The sequence below is a fragment of the Lynx rufus genome, unplaced genomic scaffold, assembly GCF_022079265.1.
Source record: "Lynx rufus isolate CCGP_SWC_20201006 ecotype Redwood Valley unplaced genomic scaffold, mLynRuf1.p SCAF_18, whole genome shotgun sequence".
NCBI lineage: Eukaryota > Metazoa > Chordata > Mammalia > Carnivora > Felidae > Lynx > Lynx rufus.
In genome coordinates, this window is record NW_025814832.1 from 18,724,263 (window position 1) to 18,741,107 (window position 16,845).

A 16,845-nucleotide genomic window follows, 5' to 3' on the forward strand; every position below is an offset into this window, starting at 1 on the left:
AAAGATATTTCATTCCAATTTGAGTGACTGAGATGAGCTTTTGTACTAAGATTTACACTCAAAGTGTCAGACTCAGATGGCCTTTACAAAATGTGAATACTAAACACACAAAGTGGCAGTTACACAGGAATTCTGTAGAGTGGGCAATAGAAGTTGTGTAATTGAAGTCTACCTCAACAGTCACTGTGACTTTGGGCTCCTTTCTGGTGATGAACATCAATTTCTTCATAAACAGCTCTGAAACAAACAAGCCATCATGGCAAAAAGGTTATATATCAGTTTCAAAGTACTACTTTGGCTTTAACTGCCAACACCTTAACTAAAAATCTGGTGCTGTTTTAGGTACTCAGTGTGTATCAGTGAATAAAAACAGATCTCTGCCCTTAAGCTTACATAATAGCTTTCTTAGAGCCTAATGCTGTAATTCCCTTGCATCTTATAAATATGTATTTCATATAACCAATTCATTTTACTTGTGACTTAATGAAAATCGTGGCTCAAACTTGAACAGTTTCCTTTCTGCCTATAAAAAAAAAATTGCATAGTTTTTCCAGGTTTTAAAACATTTAAAAATATTAGTATTTCCACCTATGTTATCATAGTCCAAACACCTGGGCCACTTTTTTTAATGTTTATTTATTTTTGAGAGAGTGAGAGAGACAGAGCATGACTGGGGAAGGGGCAGAGAGAGAGGGAGACGGAATCCAAAGCAGGCTTCAGGCTCTGAGCTGTCAGCACAGAGCCTGACACACAGGGGTTGAACCTGCAAACCAAAGGATCATGACCTGAGCCCGAAGTGAAACGCTTAACCGACTGAGCCACCCAATCTCACATTTAATATCTGTTGCACTGTCATATCTACTGACAACAATTTCCTAATTAACTAGAATATATTAAACTTAACTTCCTGTTTGGATGCAATTTCTAATTCTTTAAGCTACTAATACATTCAGTGATACTTTATCAAGCAGAATGACCTAGGGAAATTTTGCAACCCTACATTAGGAAAAAAATTCTTAATGAACTCCTAAGTCTGTTAAAATTCATAAATTATACTAAAATGGATCACTACATTTGTGGTTTAAAACCAGGGGTCAGGTTCTGTGCAGACAAGCTCAGAGCCTGGAGCCTGCTTCAGATTCTGTGTGTGTGTGTGTGTGTGTGTGTGTGTGTGTGTCTGTGCCTCCACTGCTAGCGCTCTCTCTCAAAACTAAAAACAAAAATTTTTAAAAATAAAGCCAGGGGTCAAAACCTCAAATGTTTACACATGCCAGACAGATCAAATAAATGGGCATAGAGGGCCATTTGGGGCCTGGTGAACTACACAGCATACCTTGTCTTGAGGAGGCAGCTACTATTCAGCCCCAACCTATTGCTAGCATTTAAAAATACTGGCGTTGCCATAGCATCAAAAGAATCCAAAGTCCAGAATTGTGTTTTTTGTTTTTTTTCTTTTTAACAATATCCCAGTTTTTAACTTTTGGCAATTAATTTTTAAATGCATGGTTTTAATTCCACATGGGTCAAACAAAACACAGCTGTAAACAAGATATTGCCTAAAGGCTGCCTGTTTCTGAACAACAGTTTCCATAAACTTGCTTTAATAATTTTGGGGGTAAACTGTCAGTCAAAGTATATTAAAGCTCTAACGAGCCTACCATCACATAAATATTTATATATACTCCACCAATATGAAATCATGAAATAATGGTACTCCAAGGATTTCAACTTAAAAAGACTACACTAATCCATTTTAAGCACATTGTTGACATATAGTGAAGACTAAAAACAAGTTCTTATTTGTGATTAGTCAAAGAACAGTTCAAATAATCCATCAATGAGGTGTTACTTATGTCACCAATCAGTGAATATAGTGTCCTTTTCAAACTAGAGAGAACCTTTCTCCCAAGGCATCTGCAAAGAATCCACTAATGTACTTGATGGTTCCAGTTATTTCTTAATGTGCAGCCCCAGCATTTTTATTTTTTAGTCACAAGGCTGAGCACAGTAAGACCATTAAGAGCAACAGTCTCCAAGGGCACCTGGGGGGCTCAGTCAGTCAAGCGTCTGACTTCGGCTCAGGTCATGATCTCATGGCTCATGAGTTCAGACCCTGCATTGGGCTCTGTGCTGACAGCTCAGAGCCTGGAGCCTGCTTTAGATTCTGTGTCTCCTTCTCTCTCTGCCCTCCCCTGCTCACACTCCTTCTCTCTCTCAAAATAAATAAATTAATTAAAAAAAAAAAAGAATAACAGTCCCCATAAAATCTCATAAGTCATTTTTAATAAGATCATTATTTTCTGCCAAGACCTAAACAAAGTTAAATATATAACCAAGCCCCGTTTAGCTCTGTTACTGAAGGGAACCAAGATAAAAAATAATCATTTTGTAAATGACTTACTCTGTAGTGACAACAGGAGCCAAGGGATCAAACTCCATTACCTCGTAGTAATTGGGTGGCTGGAGATCATTCTCTGCCATTGCTTCAGGCAAAACAAAACAAAACAAAAAGCCCACCAGTAAACACACATTGTGCTTTTCAAGAACACATACACAATTAATAATCTCTTTATGATTGCGACTTCAAACATGAGACCCTACGAAACACTGACAGCCAGAAACAAATACAACTGGTGTTCTAATGCTACTCCCAAGTACAACAAATCTATAGAGAACAAAAGGATTTGCAAACTTCCACTAAAGACTCCTTTCCCTCAGCATTTCAAATACAACATTCAGCACAACAGAAGCATTTTTTATAATCGAATGTAGGTCATAATGATATGAGCCATGAATTTACTTCATGGAGCTTAAAGAAGCACATTGAAGTCCTAGTGTTTCCTCTCTCTCTATTTTCAATCAGCAGTAAATCTCCGGCAGACTCCTATACTCTTACAAGATCTCTTATTCAATGCAAATAACAGGTCTCAAGTACCTGGATGACTGATGGGCAAGGATGGCAGTCTCTGACTTGATGGTGTTGCTGGAACGTTCTGCACATTAACTGGCTGTAGTAGTACTGAATTTGAATATTCTGGAAACTGAAGAAAACACAGTACATGTTCAAATAAACATTCTACATTAAGTTTTTCTTTTATTATTTAGATTACCAGGCTTCTAAGTGGCACTATTCCAACTACCATATCCTCCCAACTGGACAAGAATTAGAAATTATGAACTATTACTTTTTTAGGTTAACAACCATTTATAACACTTATTACTTTTCTCTCTAGTTTCATGCCCACTGCACCTCATTTCCCATATAAAATGTAAAATTAACATTTTGCTTTAAAAAAAAGAATTGTATGGCTCAGTCTAGGGTCTGTTGTTTCACACTAAAAAATCTCAGCCTCAAACAGGAAAATAAATCTTTACCCTACAGAAAGGCATAAGATAACAGCACCAAATCAGTACTGATAAAGATTAATCTCGTAATCTTCCTCATTCATTTCATGAATAAATCTTGGGCACCTACTAGGTGCTATAAATAAAACAGGCCAAATCCCTGCCCCCTTGAAGCAAACAAATGTAAAGAGATGTTAGATAGCAAGTGCTCTTAAAAAAACAAAAAACAAAAAACAAGGCTCAGGTAGATGGGGTAGGCTATTGCTCTGACAGTAATGGTCAAGGAATGCCTCACCATTGGGAACATTTAAGCAGAGTCCTGACTGATGTGGGTGCTGTGATTGATTATCTGAGGGGGCCCAAGGTCACATCCTCTGAAGCAGAGAAGGCTAGTGCCATTGGAGCAGAGTGAGCCAAGGAAGAGAGGTGAAGTTGAAGAGGTAATGGAAGGTGTGAGATCAGCATTTCAGGTTTTTACAGAGCGAAATGGAGGAAGGAAATCCTAGGTGGGTTTAGAGCAGTTAATATGACTACTTTTTTTTTTTTTTTAAGGATAGTTCTGGTTTGTTTTGAACAGAGATTGCACAGTGGGGGTGAGGGTGGAGAGGGAGGTGAAGGCTAAAGCAAGGTAACCTTAGGAGGCCACTGCAATATCCCTCTGATGGCTTGGACTGCCATCAGAAGTGGAGGCCATGAGAAGCAGCTAGATAATGGATATACTGTTGGAAGAGAAACGGTAAAAAGGCAGAGAGCAAGCACTGGTCTCCAAGGTTTTGACTTGAGCAACTGCAATAGTGGAGGGTTCCTTTACTGAGGTGGGGAAGAGTACAGGAGGTGCAGGTGGAGAGCCAGGACTAGGAAGAAAGCAAGAAGAGTTTCCTTGGAAAGTTGAGTTCTGAGTTTAAGGGAGATCATGGGCTGCAGATACCAATTACAAGTTGTCAGAATCTGAATGGTATTTTAAGATAAGAGACCAGAAGACCATGGAAGAATGAAAGCAGAAGTCTGAAACTTAAGCCCTGGGATCTCCAAGACTCAAAGGCCAGTAGAAGAGTGGGGACCAGTAAAGGAGACATAGTGGAAAGGAGGCAAGAGAAGAAAAAAATGAGTGGTGTCTGAAAGCTACATGTGCGAAACAGGAGGAAGTGACTGACTGCCACCTGCTGCTGATAAAGCAGGTAAGACGAGGACTGAAAATTGCAGTACTTGATTTGGTAATGTAGAGATTACGGGAGACCTTGACAAGAGGTGTGCCAGCAGAGTGGTAGGAATGAGACAGCCTGTCTGAAGTCTATCAGAGAGGATGGAAGGAAAGGAGGAGAGAGCTAATATAAACAAACACTAAAGGAATTTTGATCCTTAACCATTTTTCTAACAGAAGTAAGATTCAACTTGTCCATCTTGAAAGATTAAAAAGAAGACAAAGAGAAGTCCTAACAAGGGCTGTCAACACGTTATAGGACATACACCAAAACGCTGAACAGAACATGAGATTTAATGACCAGGAATTCCTTCTTAGCCATGACAACCTGCTGACTAGGTGTGCTGCCCGGGAAGTTTCATTACTTACGCTCTCATATGTATGGTTTGCGGTGATGTTTTGGCCGGTCCTTTGGGCAAACCTAGGAGAGTATGATAAGACAGTATGATAAGACCCTACAGCGAGAACACAAATGCAAAAAGTAAGATGACTTCCTACAAACAAAACCTAAAATGTACTTTCGGACTGCAATGGAATATTAATCTTATGTAACAATTGCCATCTGGTTTTCATGCTCACCAGCTTTTGATGTCCAAATACCAAGGAGTAAAGACAAAGAAGGTGTCCCTTGGCAGTGGCAGCCCTGAGACCCTGAAGTATACATGGTATACTAGTGAGAACAAGTCTTTAACCTTTCCATCAGAGTAGCTACCATCCATCATTTCCTGAAGGATGAGACGCAATACAGAGTAGAGGTTAGGAAGGAAGGTGGGGAGGGTCCTGGTTCTAATCTATACCAAATACACTTTGCCCTATCTCTCCTACCAAAGGCAACTCTAAAACCAGAACAGAATACATGGGGCAAATATTTGAGGACTGAAAAGTCAATAGTTACAGGATGACTGGGAAGGACTGGAATTTGAGTATCCACAGATCATTAGTACCTTTCTTCCCCCACCTCTGGTGTTCCAGAACCTGAATGCAATGAAGCCTAAAACCCCAGAGTGGGCAGTAAGGACAGACAGCTCTAGGAGAAGCCCTTCTGTTTTCACTCAAGGAGCAGAAAAGAGAAGTCCTAATGCTCAGAGATAGTGTGGAAATTCCTTACTCTCTTTTTTCCTTTCCTTTCTGTTCTCTCCCTCTCTAAAGCTGAGGCAATCCCAAAATGGCTGGAGTGACAGCAGAAGCCAACAGGGACCTGTAGAGGCTTAAAAATTTGAGAGGACCCTTCCTTCCAACAGGTGTAACTGTGATGCCAGAGGGCAGGGCAAACTCTGTTTTGTTGTTTTCATTCTTTCTGTCCCACCATTTGGTTTTAGACACAAGCATAATCAAGGAAATAAATGACATATAGTAGGTTAACTGAAGCTTTCTGACTAGAGAACCAAAAGGACAAATCCTAGAAAAGCAGAGTGCTAGAGAAATCACAAAGAGGAAGGAATGTGGAGAATCAACCTTGAAGTTGTTTATGAAATCCTGGGCTCACTTCCTGATCTGTGTCTCTGTGGATCTGATCCCAGTCAGGATGCAAAAGATGTTGAGAAATGAATATACACCCATCCAGGCCTCAGGGTGGCCCACATGAAGCAGATCTGAAAAGCACTGCAAAGTCTTTGAAAACATAACTATGTTAGGACGACAGCACAAAAAAAGGCAGGTTGAAACTGCAGCATGCATCTAGTGAGATTGTTTGCCTTCTAAAATCAAAATAGCACCATCTTCAACAGGATTCAAATAAGAGCAAGTGTCTTGGGGTGCCTTGGGGCGCTCAACTCAATCATTCAGTTGAGCATGCAACTTCAACTCAGGTCATGATCTCACAGTTTGTCAGTTCAAGCCCCACGTCGGGCTCTGTGCTGACAGCTCAGAGCCTGGAGCCTGCTTCAGATTCTGTGTCTCCCTCTCTCTGCCCCTCCCATACTCATGTTCTGCCTCTCTGTCTCTCTGTCTCAAAAATAAACACTAAAATCCTATGATTTGAAATAAATAAATAAATAAATAAATAAATAGCGAGCAAGTGTCTCATAACATTAAAAACGCCCAAGATACAATCCAAAATTACTAGGCATGTGAAGAACTGGGAAAATTTCAACAGGCAAAAAATAAAAAAGGCCATCGACAAATGCTAATATCAAGAGGATAGAGACGTTAAAACTACCTCAGATTTTAAAGCAGCCATTATACAAATGCTTCAATAAGCAACTGTGAACACTCATGAAAAAAACTGGAAAAATAGAAAGTCATTTCAAAGAAAAATAAGACCTAAAGAAGAGTCAAATAGTAATTTTAGAATCGGAAAATACAGTAACTGAAATTTTAAAAAAATTTACAGAATGAGCTCCATAGTAAAATGGGGATGAGAGAAGAAATAAGTAGCAAACTTGAACATAAATCAATGGAAATGATCCCATCTTAAAAATACAAACAAAAAGCAACAACAACAACAAAACAGAGAAAAAAGTGAAAAAACTAATGAACAGAACTCTGGAGATTTACAAGACAATATCAGATCTAACATTTGTGTCATCAAAAGTCCCAGAAGGACAATAGAAAGTGTACTGTTGAAATATCTGAAGAACTGTAAGGCTGAAAGCTTCACAAATTTGGTGAAAGACAGAAACCCACAGATTCAAGAAATGCAGTGTAGTGGACTGAATGATGCCCTCCACCCTCAAAAGGTATGTCCTTGTCCTAATTCCTGGAACCTGTCAATGTTACTTTATTTGAAAAAAAGGGTCTTTTTAAAAAATTAAGTTTTTCTTTATTTTTGAGAGAGAGAGAGAGAGAGAGAGTGAGTGAGTTGTGGAGGGGCAGAGAGGGAGAGAGAATCCCAAGTAGGCTCTGCACTTTCAGCACGGAGCTTGATGTGGGGCTCAAACCCATGAACTGTGAGATCATGACCTGAGCCGAAACCAAGAGTTGGATGCTTGGGGTGCCTGGGTGGCACAGTCGGTTGGGCATCCAACTTCAGCTCAGGTCATGATCTCAGGGCTGGTGAGTTCCAGCCCCATGTCAGGCTCTGTGCTGACAGCTCAGAGCCTGGAGCCTACTTTGGATTCTGTGTCTCTCTCTCTTTGAGCCCCTCCCCCACTCACACTGTCTCTCTCTCTCTCTCTCTCAAAAATAAAGATTAAAAAAAAATTAAAAAAAAAAAAAAGAGTTGGATGCTTAATGGAATGAGCCATGCAGGTAGCCCGAAAAAAAAGGTCTTTTCAGATGTAATTAAGTTAAGGATCTTGAGATGGTGATATCATCTTATATTACTCGAATGTACCTTAAATTCAAAGACAAGTGACCTTAAAGAGAAAAGCAGAGGCAGAGTTGAAATACACAGAGAAGGCAACATGAAGGTGGAAGCAGAAAGTGGAGTGATGTGAGCCAAGCCAAGGAATCAGAAAAAAAGGCCGACAATCATCAGAATCTGGAAGAGGCAAAGAATTGCTTCTCCCATTAGAGCCCTGCAGGGAGTGTGGCCCTGCTGAATTTCAGATTTCTAGCCTCCAGAACTAGGAGAAAATAAATTCCTGTGGTTTTAAACCACCCAGTTTGTGATTTTTTTGATGGCAGCCACAAGAACTAATATTCTCAGCAAATCCCAAACAGAATAAACCAAAAGAAATCCATGCCCAGACATATCATAATCAAACTGTTCAAAATCAGGGGAAAAAAAATTATTGAAAGCATAGCATAGAGATAACAACACATTACCTACAGGAGAACAATGATGTGAATGGATACAGACTTCTCATTAGAAACCATTTTAGGCCAGAAGAGGTGGTGGGAGTAATGTTTAAAAACTGAAAGAAAAAACCATCAACTCAGATTTCTACATCCATTGAAACATCCCTCAGAACAAAGATGAAATAAAGACATTCTCACATGAAGTAAGACGAGATTTTCACTGCCCATAGACCTGCCCTAAAAGAATCACTAAAGAAAGCTTTTCAGAGAGAAGGGAAATTATATAAGAAAATAAAAGATCAACATAAATGGCGAATATTGGGTAAAAAAAAAAGACTATTCTTCTCGAATTCCTTAAAATATATTTGAGAGTTGTACACAAAAATTATAACTGCTTGTTGGTATTTTTTCAATGTAGAATATATACAATAACTATAATATAAAGGAAGGTTCTCTAAATTTTCTACGTTTCACTTCACGTGGTAAAATACTGGTTCTAAGCAGACTAAAATATTATGTACATTGCAGTCTCTAGAACAACCAGTCCCCTCCCTCCTAATATAAACTACACAAAGTTACAGTCAAACTCACAGTAGGTAAGATGGAATACTGAAAACAGTCAAATAATCCCAAAGGTGAAAGAAAGAGAAAACAGAAAAAAAAAAAAAACCAAAAAAACAGCAACAAAGGGGAAAAACAGAAAAGAAATAATATAATGCTATACCTAAACCCAAACATAATTACATTAAATATAAGTAGTCTACACATACCAATTAAAGACAGAAATTATGAGAATACATTAAATGCATGACCCAACTATATGCTATCTATAAGAAACTCACTTCAAATATTTTGATATACTTAAAAGTGAAAAGATGGAAAAGAATATACCACGCCAACACTAATCAAAAGAAAGCTAATGTGGCTGTATTAGTATCAAAGTAGACATCAGGACAAGGAAACTCACAAGGGACAAAAAGGAACTGTGCATAATTCTTTAAGGGTCAATTCACCAAAATGACACAACAATCCTGAATATACATGCACTTAATAATCAAGGTTCAGAATACATGAAGCAAACACCAATTTTACAGAACTTTTTCTAGGAATATTATATACTGTATGATTCTATTTAGACACCATTCTTGAAAAGGCAAACTATAGTGATGGAGAACAGATTGGTGGTTGCTGGGGGGGTGAGTGTGGGAGGGAAGCATTATAAATAAATACCCGAAGGGAGTTTCGGAGGTCATGGAACTATTCTGTACCCTGTGATGGTGATTACATGAATCTGTACATATGTTAACATTCATAGAACTGCACACAAAAGAAAAACAAAGAGGTCAACTTTACCTTATGGAAATTTTAAAAAATTAATTAAAGCACAGAAAGAAAGCAAGCACTGAAATCAGATCCACTTGAATTTGAATCCTGTTTCTGCACTAGTTGGGCAATGCCTTTGGGCAGGTTAATCTTCCTTAGCCTTCACTTTTGAAGAAATGAGAATGATGGAGTGCCCACCTTCCAGCACTAGTAAGTAATTAGTAAACATTTCTTATTCTTGTTAGCGTGTTCCCTGATAGTAAGTGGACTATGAATATGACCTATTACTTTATCCCATAATCACTGTTTCTCCAGATTCCTTTCTGTCATGAATAATTCCATTACTCATTCGTTCTGTGATAGTGAATAAACACAGAGGGGTGGAAAATTCTTAAGACCCTAAGACATTTTTGATGGCTGGTTTTGCCTTTCATATGTGATCTAGAATAGGCTTTAACCTAGACATATGCTTTAGGTAACTTTAGTGCTTCAATTCCTGACACTGTTAAAAACCTGGTCTAATTATAGTTTCACTCATGTATAAGCTCTTTTAAAAATCAGAAAATGGATACAAAAGTCTTTGTATAGAAAAGAAAATACTGGGGCGCCTGGGTGGCGCAGTCGGTTAAGCGTCCGACTTCAGCCAGGTCACGATCTTGCAGTCTGTGAGTTCGAGCCCCGCGTCGGGCTCTGGGCTGATGGCTCAGAGCCTGGAGCCTGTTTCCGATTCTGTGTCTCCCTCTCTCTCTGCCCCTCCCCCGTTCATGCTCTGTCTCTCTCTGTCCCAAAAATAAAAAATAAACGTTGAAAAAAAAAAATTAAAAAAAGAAAACAAAATACTGATATTACACATTATCTTTTACTCCAGTGAATTCCCAGAACTACAATTATTTTGATATCTGGATACTGGGTGGACTACTGTTATAGGGTTTCTAATGTATAATCAGCAAAGTGCTGCTTTATGATTCTCCTAGGATGCTTTTTTTTAATATTTACTTCTGAGAGCAGGGGGTGGGGGAAAGGGCAGAGAGAGGGGGACTGAGGATCCAAAGCAGGCTCTGTGCTGAGACCTGTGTCTGACACGAGGCTTGAACTCATGAACCATGAAATCATGACCTGAGCCGTAGTCAGATGCTCAACTGACTGAGCCACACAGGCGCCCCAGCTGGGATGCTTTTTAAAACTAAAGAGTCTTTCTACTGAGTTAGAATTTCTGGGGACCAGCAATTTTACTTTTTAATAATCCCCCAAGTGATTTTTATGCACACTACAGCATGAGATCCATGATATTACAGATTAAAATAAGCAGCTATGGGGCACCTGAGAGGCTCAGTTGATTAAGCGTCCGACTTCAGCTCAGGTCATAATCTTGTGGTTTGTGAGTCTGAGCCCCATGTTGTGCTCTGTGTTAACAGCTCACAGCCTGGAACCTGCTTTGGATTCTGTATTTCTCTCTCTGCCCCTCCCCTGCTCGTGTGTGCTCTCTTAAAAATAAACAAACATAAAAAATAAAATAAAATAAGCAGCTATGGGGCACCTGGGTGGCTCAGTCAGTTGAGTGTCTGACTCTCGATTTCAGCTCAGGTCATGATCTCACAGTCATGGGATGAAGCCCTGTATTGGGCACTGTGCTGGGTGTGGAGCCTGCTTGGGATTCTCTCTCTCTCTCTCTCTCTCTCTCTCTCTCTCTCTCTCCTCCCCCCCCCCCGCCCCTCCTCTATTCATGTTCTCTGTCTCAAAAAATAAATAAAATAAAATAAGCAGCTATTAGCTAGTATTTTATCTTTTTATAAGCTTTATACAGATATTTGTGTAATAGGATTTCATCTATATTTCACTCCTTCTCATTACTCAACATGATTTGCAGATAAAGGAAAACAGAATCAGTTACTTTAGATCACATTATTTACTAAGCAACTTCCTGGAAATCTGCCTACAGCATTGAAACATTATTTGCATCACACTTAATCAAGACCAGAGGTACTGACCCAACTAATGGCTCATGACATAGCCACTGGCACTATCATTTCCCAACTCAGGAAGCTTTCCTTGGTCCTCTTCTTCCCTCTCCAACTACCCCCCCTCCTTTTTTTTCCTCTTTCTTCTCAGTTTGATTCTCCTTTCTCATTCCTCTCCCTCCAGCCCATGCCCCCCCACTCCTTTTTTAATATATAAAAGTAATGCAGTGATTGGTCACACTGGATAAAAACACTAGGCAACTCTAAAAATATATCTAAATCCACTGATATAAAAACATATGTACTTTTATCAAGATATGTCAAGATATCAAGCAAGGTTCAGTAGAGTTTTACAGTGTGCTGCATTTAATAAAAGAGAAAAAAAATCATATTCATTATTTACCTAAAGTCACTTTGGAAGGACAAATAAAGTGGCTATATGGTAGCAGCAGAATGTGACATAAGGAGAAGGGGGACAGAAAGGATGGAGGTGGGGTGAGATCAAGTAATGTCCTTGTATATCTTTTCATATCACTTGTTCAGGTATCACTTTGATACCTGAACCATGGAAATGCATCGCCTATTACCTAAAATATATACATTTAAAAGGAAAAAACAACAGCTTCTGATGTAAAGAAAATCTAACTTCTATTTATTTTTTGCTGTATCTACTCTATCTTGCCTCTTCTTAACCTTAAGGGAAACTTGCCTTTTTTAGTTTCTTCTGAATCCTTGTATTTCTTTATGCAAAGAGGCAAATGTTTACATTATTTCTTACTTTCTTACACAAATGCAAGATAGTACACACATTACTTTGCAGTTTTTCACTTTATAATACACTGGTGATTGTCCCCCTACAGACAGCCTACTTTTGTCCTTCAGCTGCCTGGTAATACATTATTTAGATATTTAACTAGGCCACAATGATGCATACTTGAGTTGTTTCCAATTATTAGCTGTGCCCAAATGTTATAAGGAATAATTTTGTAAACAACTGATTTTGCATAAGCGAGTATGAATTCCTAGAAATGAGATATGGTGGGTTCAAATGTGAATGTACTTATAATTTTAATAGATACTGCCAGTTTCCCTCATAAGAACTGCATTAATTTTGTGATAGAATCTGTCTTTCTATAGCCAATAAAGCAGGTTAACAAACATTTAGACTTTTAGCCATCTGAGAGGTTTAAAAAAAGCCATTGTAGTTTTATATTTCTGTAACTGTACACAAGGTTGGGCATCACTATGTTTATGAGTCATTTGTATATCTTTTTAGTGAACTATCAGTTCATCAGACCTGCTACTGCATAGCTATATGAACTTGGGCAGTTTATATGCCTTAAGTCTCAGCCTTTTCTCTTGTAAAATGTGCATAATGGTAACAGCACAGCTCCAAAAATTTGTGCAAAGATTAAATGAATAAACAAACACAGTTTAGCAAAGTGCCCAGCAAGTGGCAAGTGCTCTGTAACTTGTATGGCCATTGTTTGATTTTACTCTCTTGTCATTCAATTTCCCTGTTACCACTGAAAAATAACAATTTATGGAAGGTTTTATGTATCGACTGCTTAATTAGGAGGTACTATAGCATCTTACACAATCTTTGTAAGAATCCTAGAAAGTACTCTCAGAAGAAAAAGGAAGGCTCACACTGGTGAAGTTTCTCATTCAAGGTCACCAAGCTGGTAGAAAGCAGAGCTGAAATTCTAACTCAGGACTGTCGAATTCCTAAGTCTCTACTTTTTCTCTTATGCTTTCTTGAATATGAGGAATTAGAATGAGTTGGTATTAGCTCCAGATTCTTACTGACATACTTACAGGGGTGTTTCTGTATCTTCCCAGGCTAGCAAATCCACCTGTGGATGAAGACTGGGTTTCAAGTTGTTCGTTACAACAGGACTCGGAGACCTGAAATCTAGAATATAAAATGGACTTGGCTTTAAAAGATTTTGTCATTCAGTTGTTCTGTTGGATTTTCCACAATAAAATTAAAAGCAAAAAGAGAGACTCAGGTATTTCTGCCACTGTAAAATCATATGATTTCCTCAAACAGAAACTAAAGAACATTATTAATGGTAACTGGAAAGAAATTCCACCACACACACAAAAAAAAGGATATTGTAAAGGTAACAAATGTTAATATATTGGGTTTTCTAAAATCCCAAACTGATCTAGAATGGAAGAGATTTTGTGTGTCTTACTCCATCAAACACAAAAGTAAGAAGCTAGGGCATATATGGAACTCTACCCTCTCCTCCCCCCAAGCTCTTAACTTCCTATAATCCTAAGTGAGACACCCTAAGGTAGGAAAATCTCCAAGGCTGGCTAGCTAAAAGGTGGCAGACCACAGACATTTCAACTTGGACTTCTACCGCAAAAGCCCATGTTTTCCCCTCTCCATTTCACCAGCATTTAGATCAGTCAACTTAATTCCTGACTTTCTCTATCTGCATCAAATATTCCCTTACCTAATGCTGTGACATAGCACAGAAACTCAAGGTAATATAGTATGTGGTTCAGAGTAGTTTTAAGTTTGGCCATGGAGTTGAACTACCTCTATAAAAGCAGGCAGGTGAATTGGATGAGATTCTAAACCAGGAGGATGAGTTTCAGGGACCTACTCCCCCAGATACATCCCATGGCTGTACTGGATTTGACCCAACCATATGCCAATAAATAATTGCATCTCCTGATATAGTTCTCTGACATTCAAATTGACTTCAGTCTTTCTCAGGTTGCATTTAATCAAGAAACCAAGGAGCACAGTTTCACATCAAGCTCTTCTGCTGAAAAGGCCTATGTGCTTATTTACTTAAGTCTGAAAGCTGAGCATTCACGGTGTTGAGTTCTCCCAGAGTGGCCCTCGGCATTGGAGGGCTGAGCCTTGGGTCGAAGAGATCACAGGATGGGGCAGAAGGTTCACTGGTAGTCTGAAAACAAAGCAACCAAAAACAAAATTCAGAAAAAAATGTGTCAGGTAATTTATCATGGCTTTCTCCCCAGAGACTTTTTTTGTTTTTTGGGGGGAAAGGAAAATCCTATTTAGATGCAACTCAAGGAGAATTCTCTATTCAACAGGCAACACTCCTACTAATCACATCTCACCATGTACATGGTTGTTGCTTAAACAATCTTATGGCCTCTTATTAACTTAGTAACATCAAGTTGTCACAGAAAATACTCTACACCACCAAAATCACTCCAAATTGTTAATGTCTCCTCCGTTTTAAGACTTTTCTTAGGTAAGCCTTGCTCCCTACTATACAATTTATAAAATGTTCAATTGCTTATTTTATTACATTTCTGTTCACTTACATTGGCATCTTCCCTCTGGTTCGTGTTTTGCTCCAAAATCCTTTGTTGGTTCCGAGTAAATCTGTTTGAGTTAGCAAAATGTAAGCATTTAAAAGAAAACAAATATGAAAATGCTATAATCCTTTACAAATTATTAATATTCAAATATTCAGGAACAAAGACAAACCACTTCATCCCCATCGACTCCCAATGAAGTACTTTAATAACTTTTCCCCAGTTTATAGAGGTAATAATGCTTTAAGAGAAAACTGTGACAAAATGAATACATATTAAAAACAAATAATAATAACTCCATCACCTAGAAATCGTCCCTATTAACATCATGATGTGTTTCCTGTATTTTTTCTGTAAATTTTTTTCTGTAAATCTATGTTGAACTTTAGTTGCAATCATACTTCACATAATTCTGTTATGTTGTGAGCATTTTTCTAGTCAGAAATGCAATTTTTAGTGACCTGCAGATCTTACCTTAGGGATGTAGCACACATTTAACTACTCTTGATCTCAAACATTTAAGTTGCTTCCAATTCTGCCATTATAAATAATGTTCCATAAAAATACAAAGATTTTTTAACATAATTTCACTGTTTATCTTCATTTTTTATAAAGACACCTGATCCCTACTAAACATATTGACCTTTTACAACTTAAGTTGCTTGTACATTGCTTGTTCACTGGGAATAAAAGAGGAGCAGATAAATAAACAATAGGTTTGGAAGAAGAATGAAGTTGAAGGCACAAGTCCAAGGTTTAAGTGTCAGCTTTATTATCGAGTAGCTATAGAATCATGGATATAACTTTTGATCCCAGTTCTCCATCTACTAAAAGAGACAAGCAGCATTTGAAGCATTTCCTCAGAATGTTATTTTCTGGGGCAACCCCTAGAAAGATAATACAAGTGGATTAATGTGGAAATGCTTTGCAAACTGAGAGTTGCTTCAGAATCATGTAGTATTAGTATCGTAACACACTGACTGAAAGAACCTACACACCTTAAGTTTGGAACATGCACTTAGGGTTCCTAAATTGGAACATGTAAGCTTCTTTCCCTTTCTAAAACACATGTTTTTTTCTTCCACCTACTTATGGAATTGGTTTCTTGTATGGTAGTTATAGGCTGGGTGTGAACAACCCTCACAGATCCAGTCTTGAGTAACAAACTTCTGTTTTCTTATTTGTACAACTCTTCCCTAGATGTCAAGGGCAGAGACTTTGGGGGATGTTGGAATAGGGTGAATGTACTTTGCATATGGATGGATGTGAATCTTTAGGGAACAAGAGAGCAGACTGTGATGAATAGAAGAATGCCCCCTGTCCGAGATCTCTATATCCTCATCATCGGAACAGTGAATATGTTAGGTTAGATGGCAAATGGAAGGGAGACTTTAATAGGGAGATTATCCTGGATTACACAGACAAGCAATGTAAGCACAAAGGCCCTTTAATGTGGAAGAGGCGGCAGAAGAGGAAGCAAGAATGAAACAATGTAAGAAAAACTTGACTGGATGATGTTGTCTTTGAAGATGGAGGAAAGGGGTCATGAGCCAAGGACTGTGGACAGGCTCTAGAAGCTGCACAAATTAAGCAAACGGATTCTCCTCTAGAGCCTCCAAAAAGGAACACAGCACTGTTGACACCTGGATGTTAGCCCAGTGAGACCCATTTCAGGCTCTTACGGGACTGTAAGGTAGTTAAGTTCATGCTTTTTTGAGCCACTAAAATGTGTGATAATTTGTTACGGCAGCCATAAGAAATGAATACACCAAGAATATTATCCTTTAGAGGTGAAAAAATTCTCTCTGAATCTTAAAACTTCAGTGTTTCTATATCACAACTGACTGAAGTTGGGTTTAACACACATGGTTTAGAGCTGAATGAGAATGAGCTGTTCACAGAAGGAACCCAATCTCCTGATACCTAGACCAAGTAAATACACATTTCCCTTCAGAGGAAGCTTTTAGTCAGTGGTCTTAATGGTTTGTAATAGAATTCCCCAAGATGAAAACCAGAAGGCAGCACTCT

The 16,845-nt window shown here is 38.5% G+C and overlaps 1 protein-coding gene across 2 annotated transcripts in view; it reads right to left on the reverse strand.

The window, feature by feature from the left end:
* TOM1L1 (target of myb1 like 1 membrane trafficking protein) overlaps nucleotides 1-16,845 on the reverse strand; it is a 47,016-nt gene that overhangs the window by 1,178 nt on the left and 28,993 nt on the right. For both annotated transcript variants that reach the window (XM_047081004.1, XM_047081005.1), the window contains 7 exons: nucleotides 14,824-14,884; nucleotides 14,321-14,438; nucleotides 13,327-13,423; nucleotides 4,916-4,967; nucleotides 2,936-3,041; nucleotides 2,402-2,483; nucleotides 173-237 (listed from right to left, as the gene is read on the reverse strand). In XM_047081004.1, the coding sequence (XP_046936960.1) occupies nucleotides 174-237; nucleotides 2,402-2,483; nucleotides 2,936-3,041; nucleotides 4,916-4,967; nucleotides 13,327-13,423; nucleotides 14,321-14,438; nucleotides 14,824-14,884 (580 nt within the window). In that variant the 3' untranslated portion in view covers nucleotide 173. The remainder of the gene's footprint in view (nucleotides 1-172; nucleotides 238-2,401; nucleotides 2,484-2,935; nucleotides 3,042-4,915; nucleotides 4,968-13,326; nucleotides 13,424-14,320; nucleotides 14,439-14,823; nucleotides 14,885-16,845) is intronic.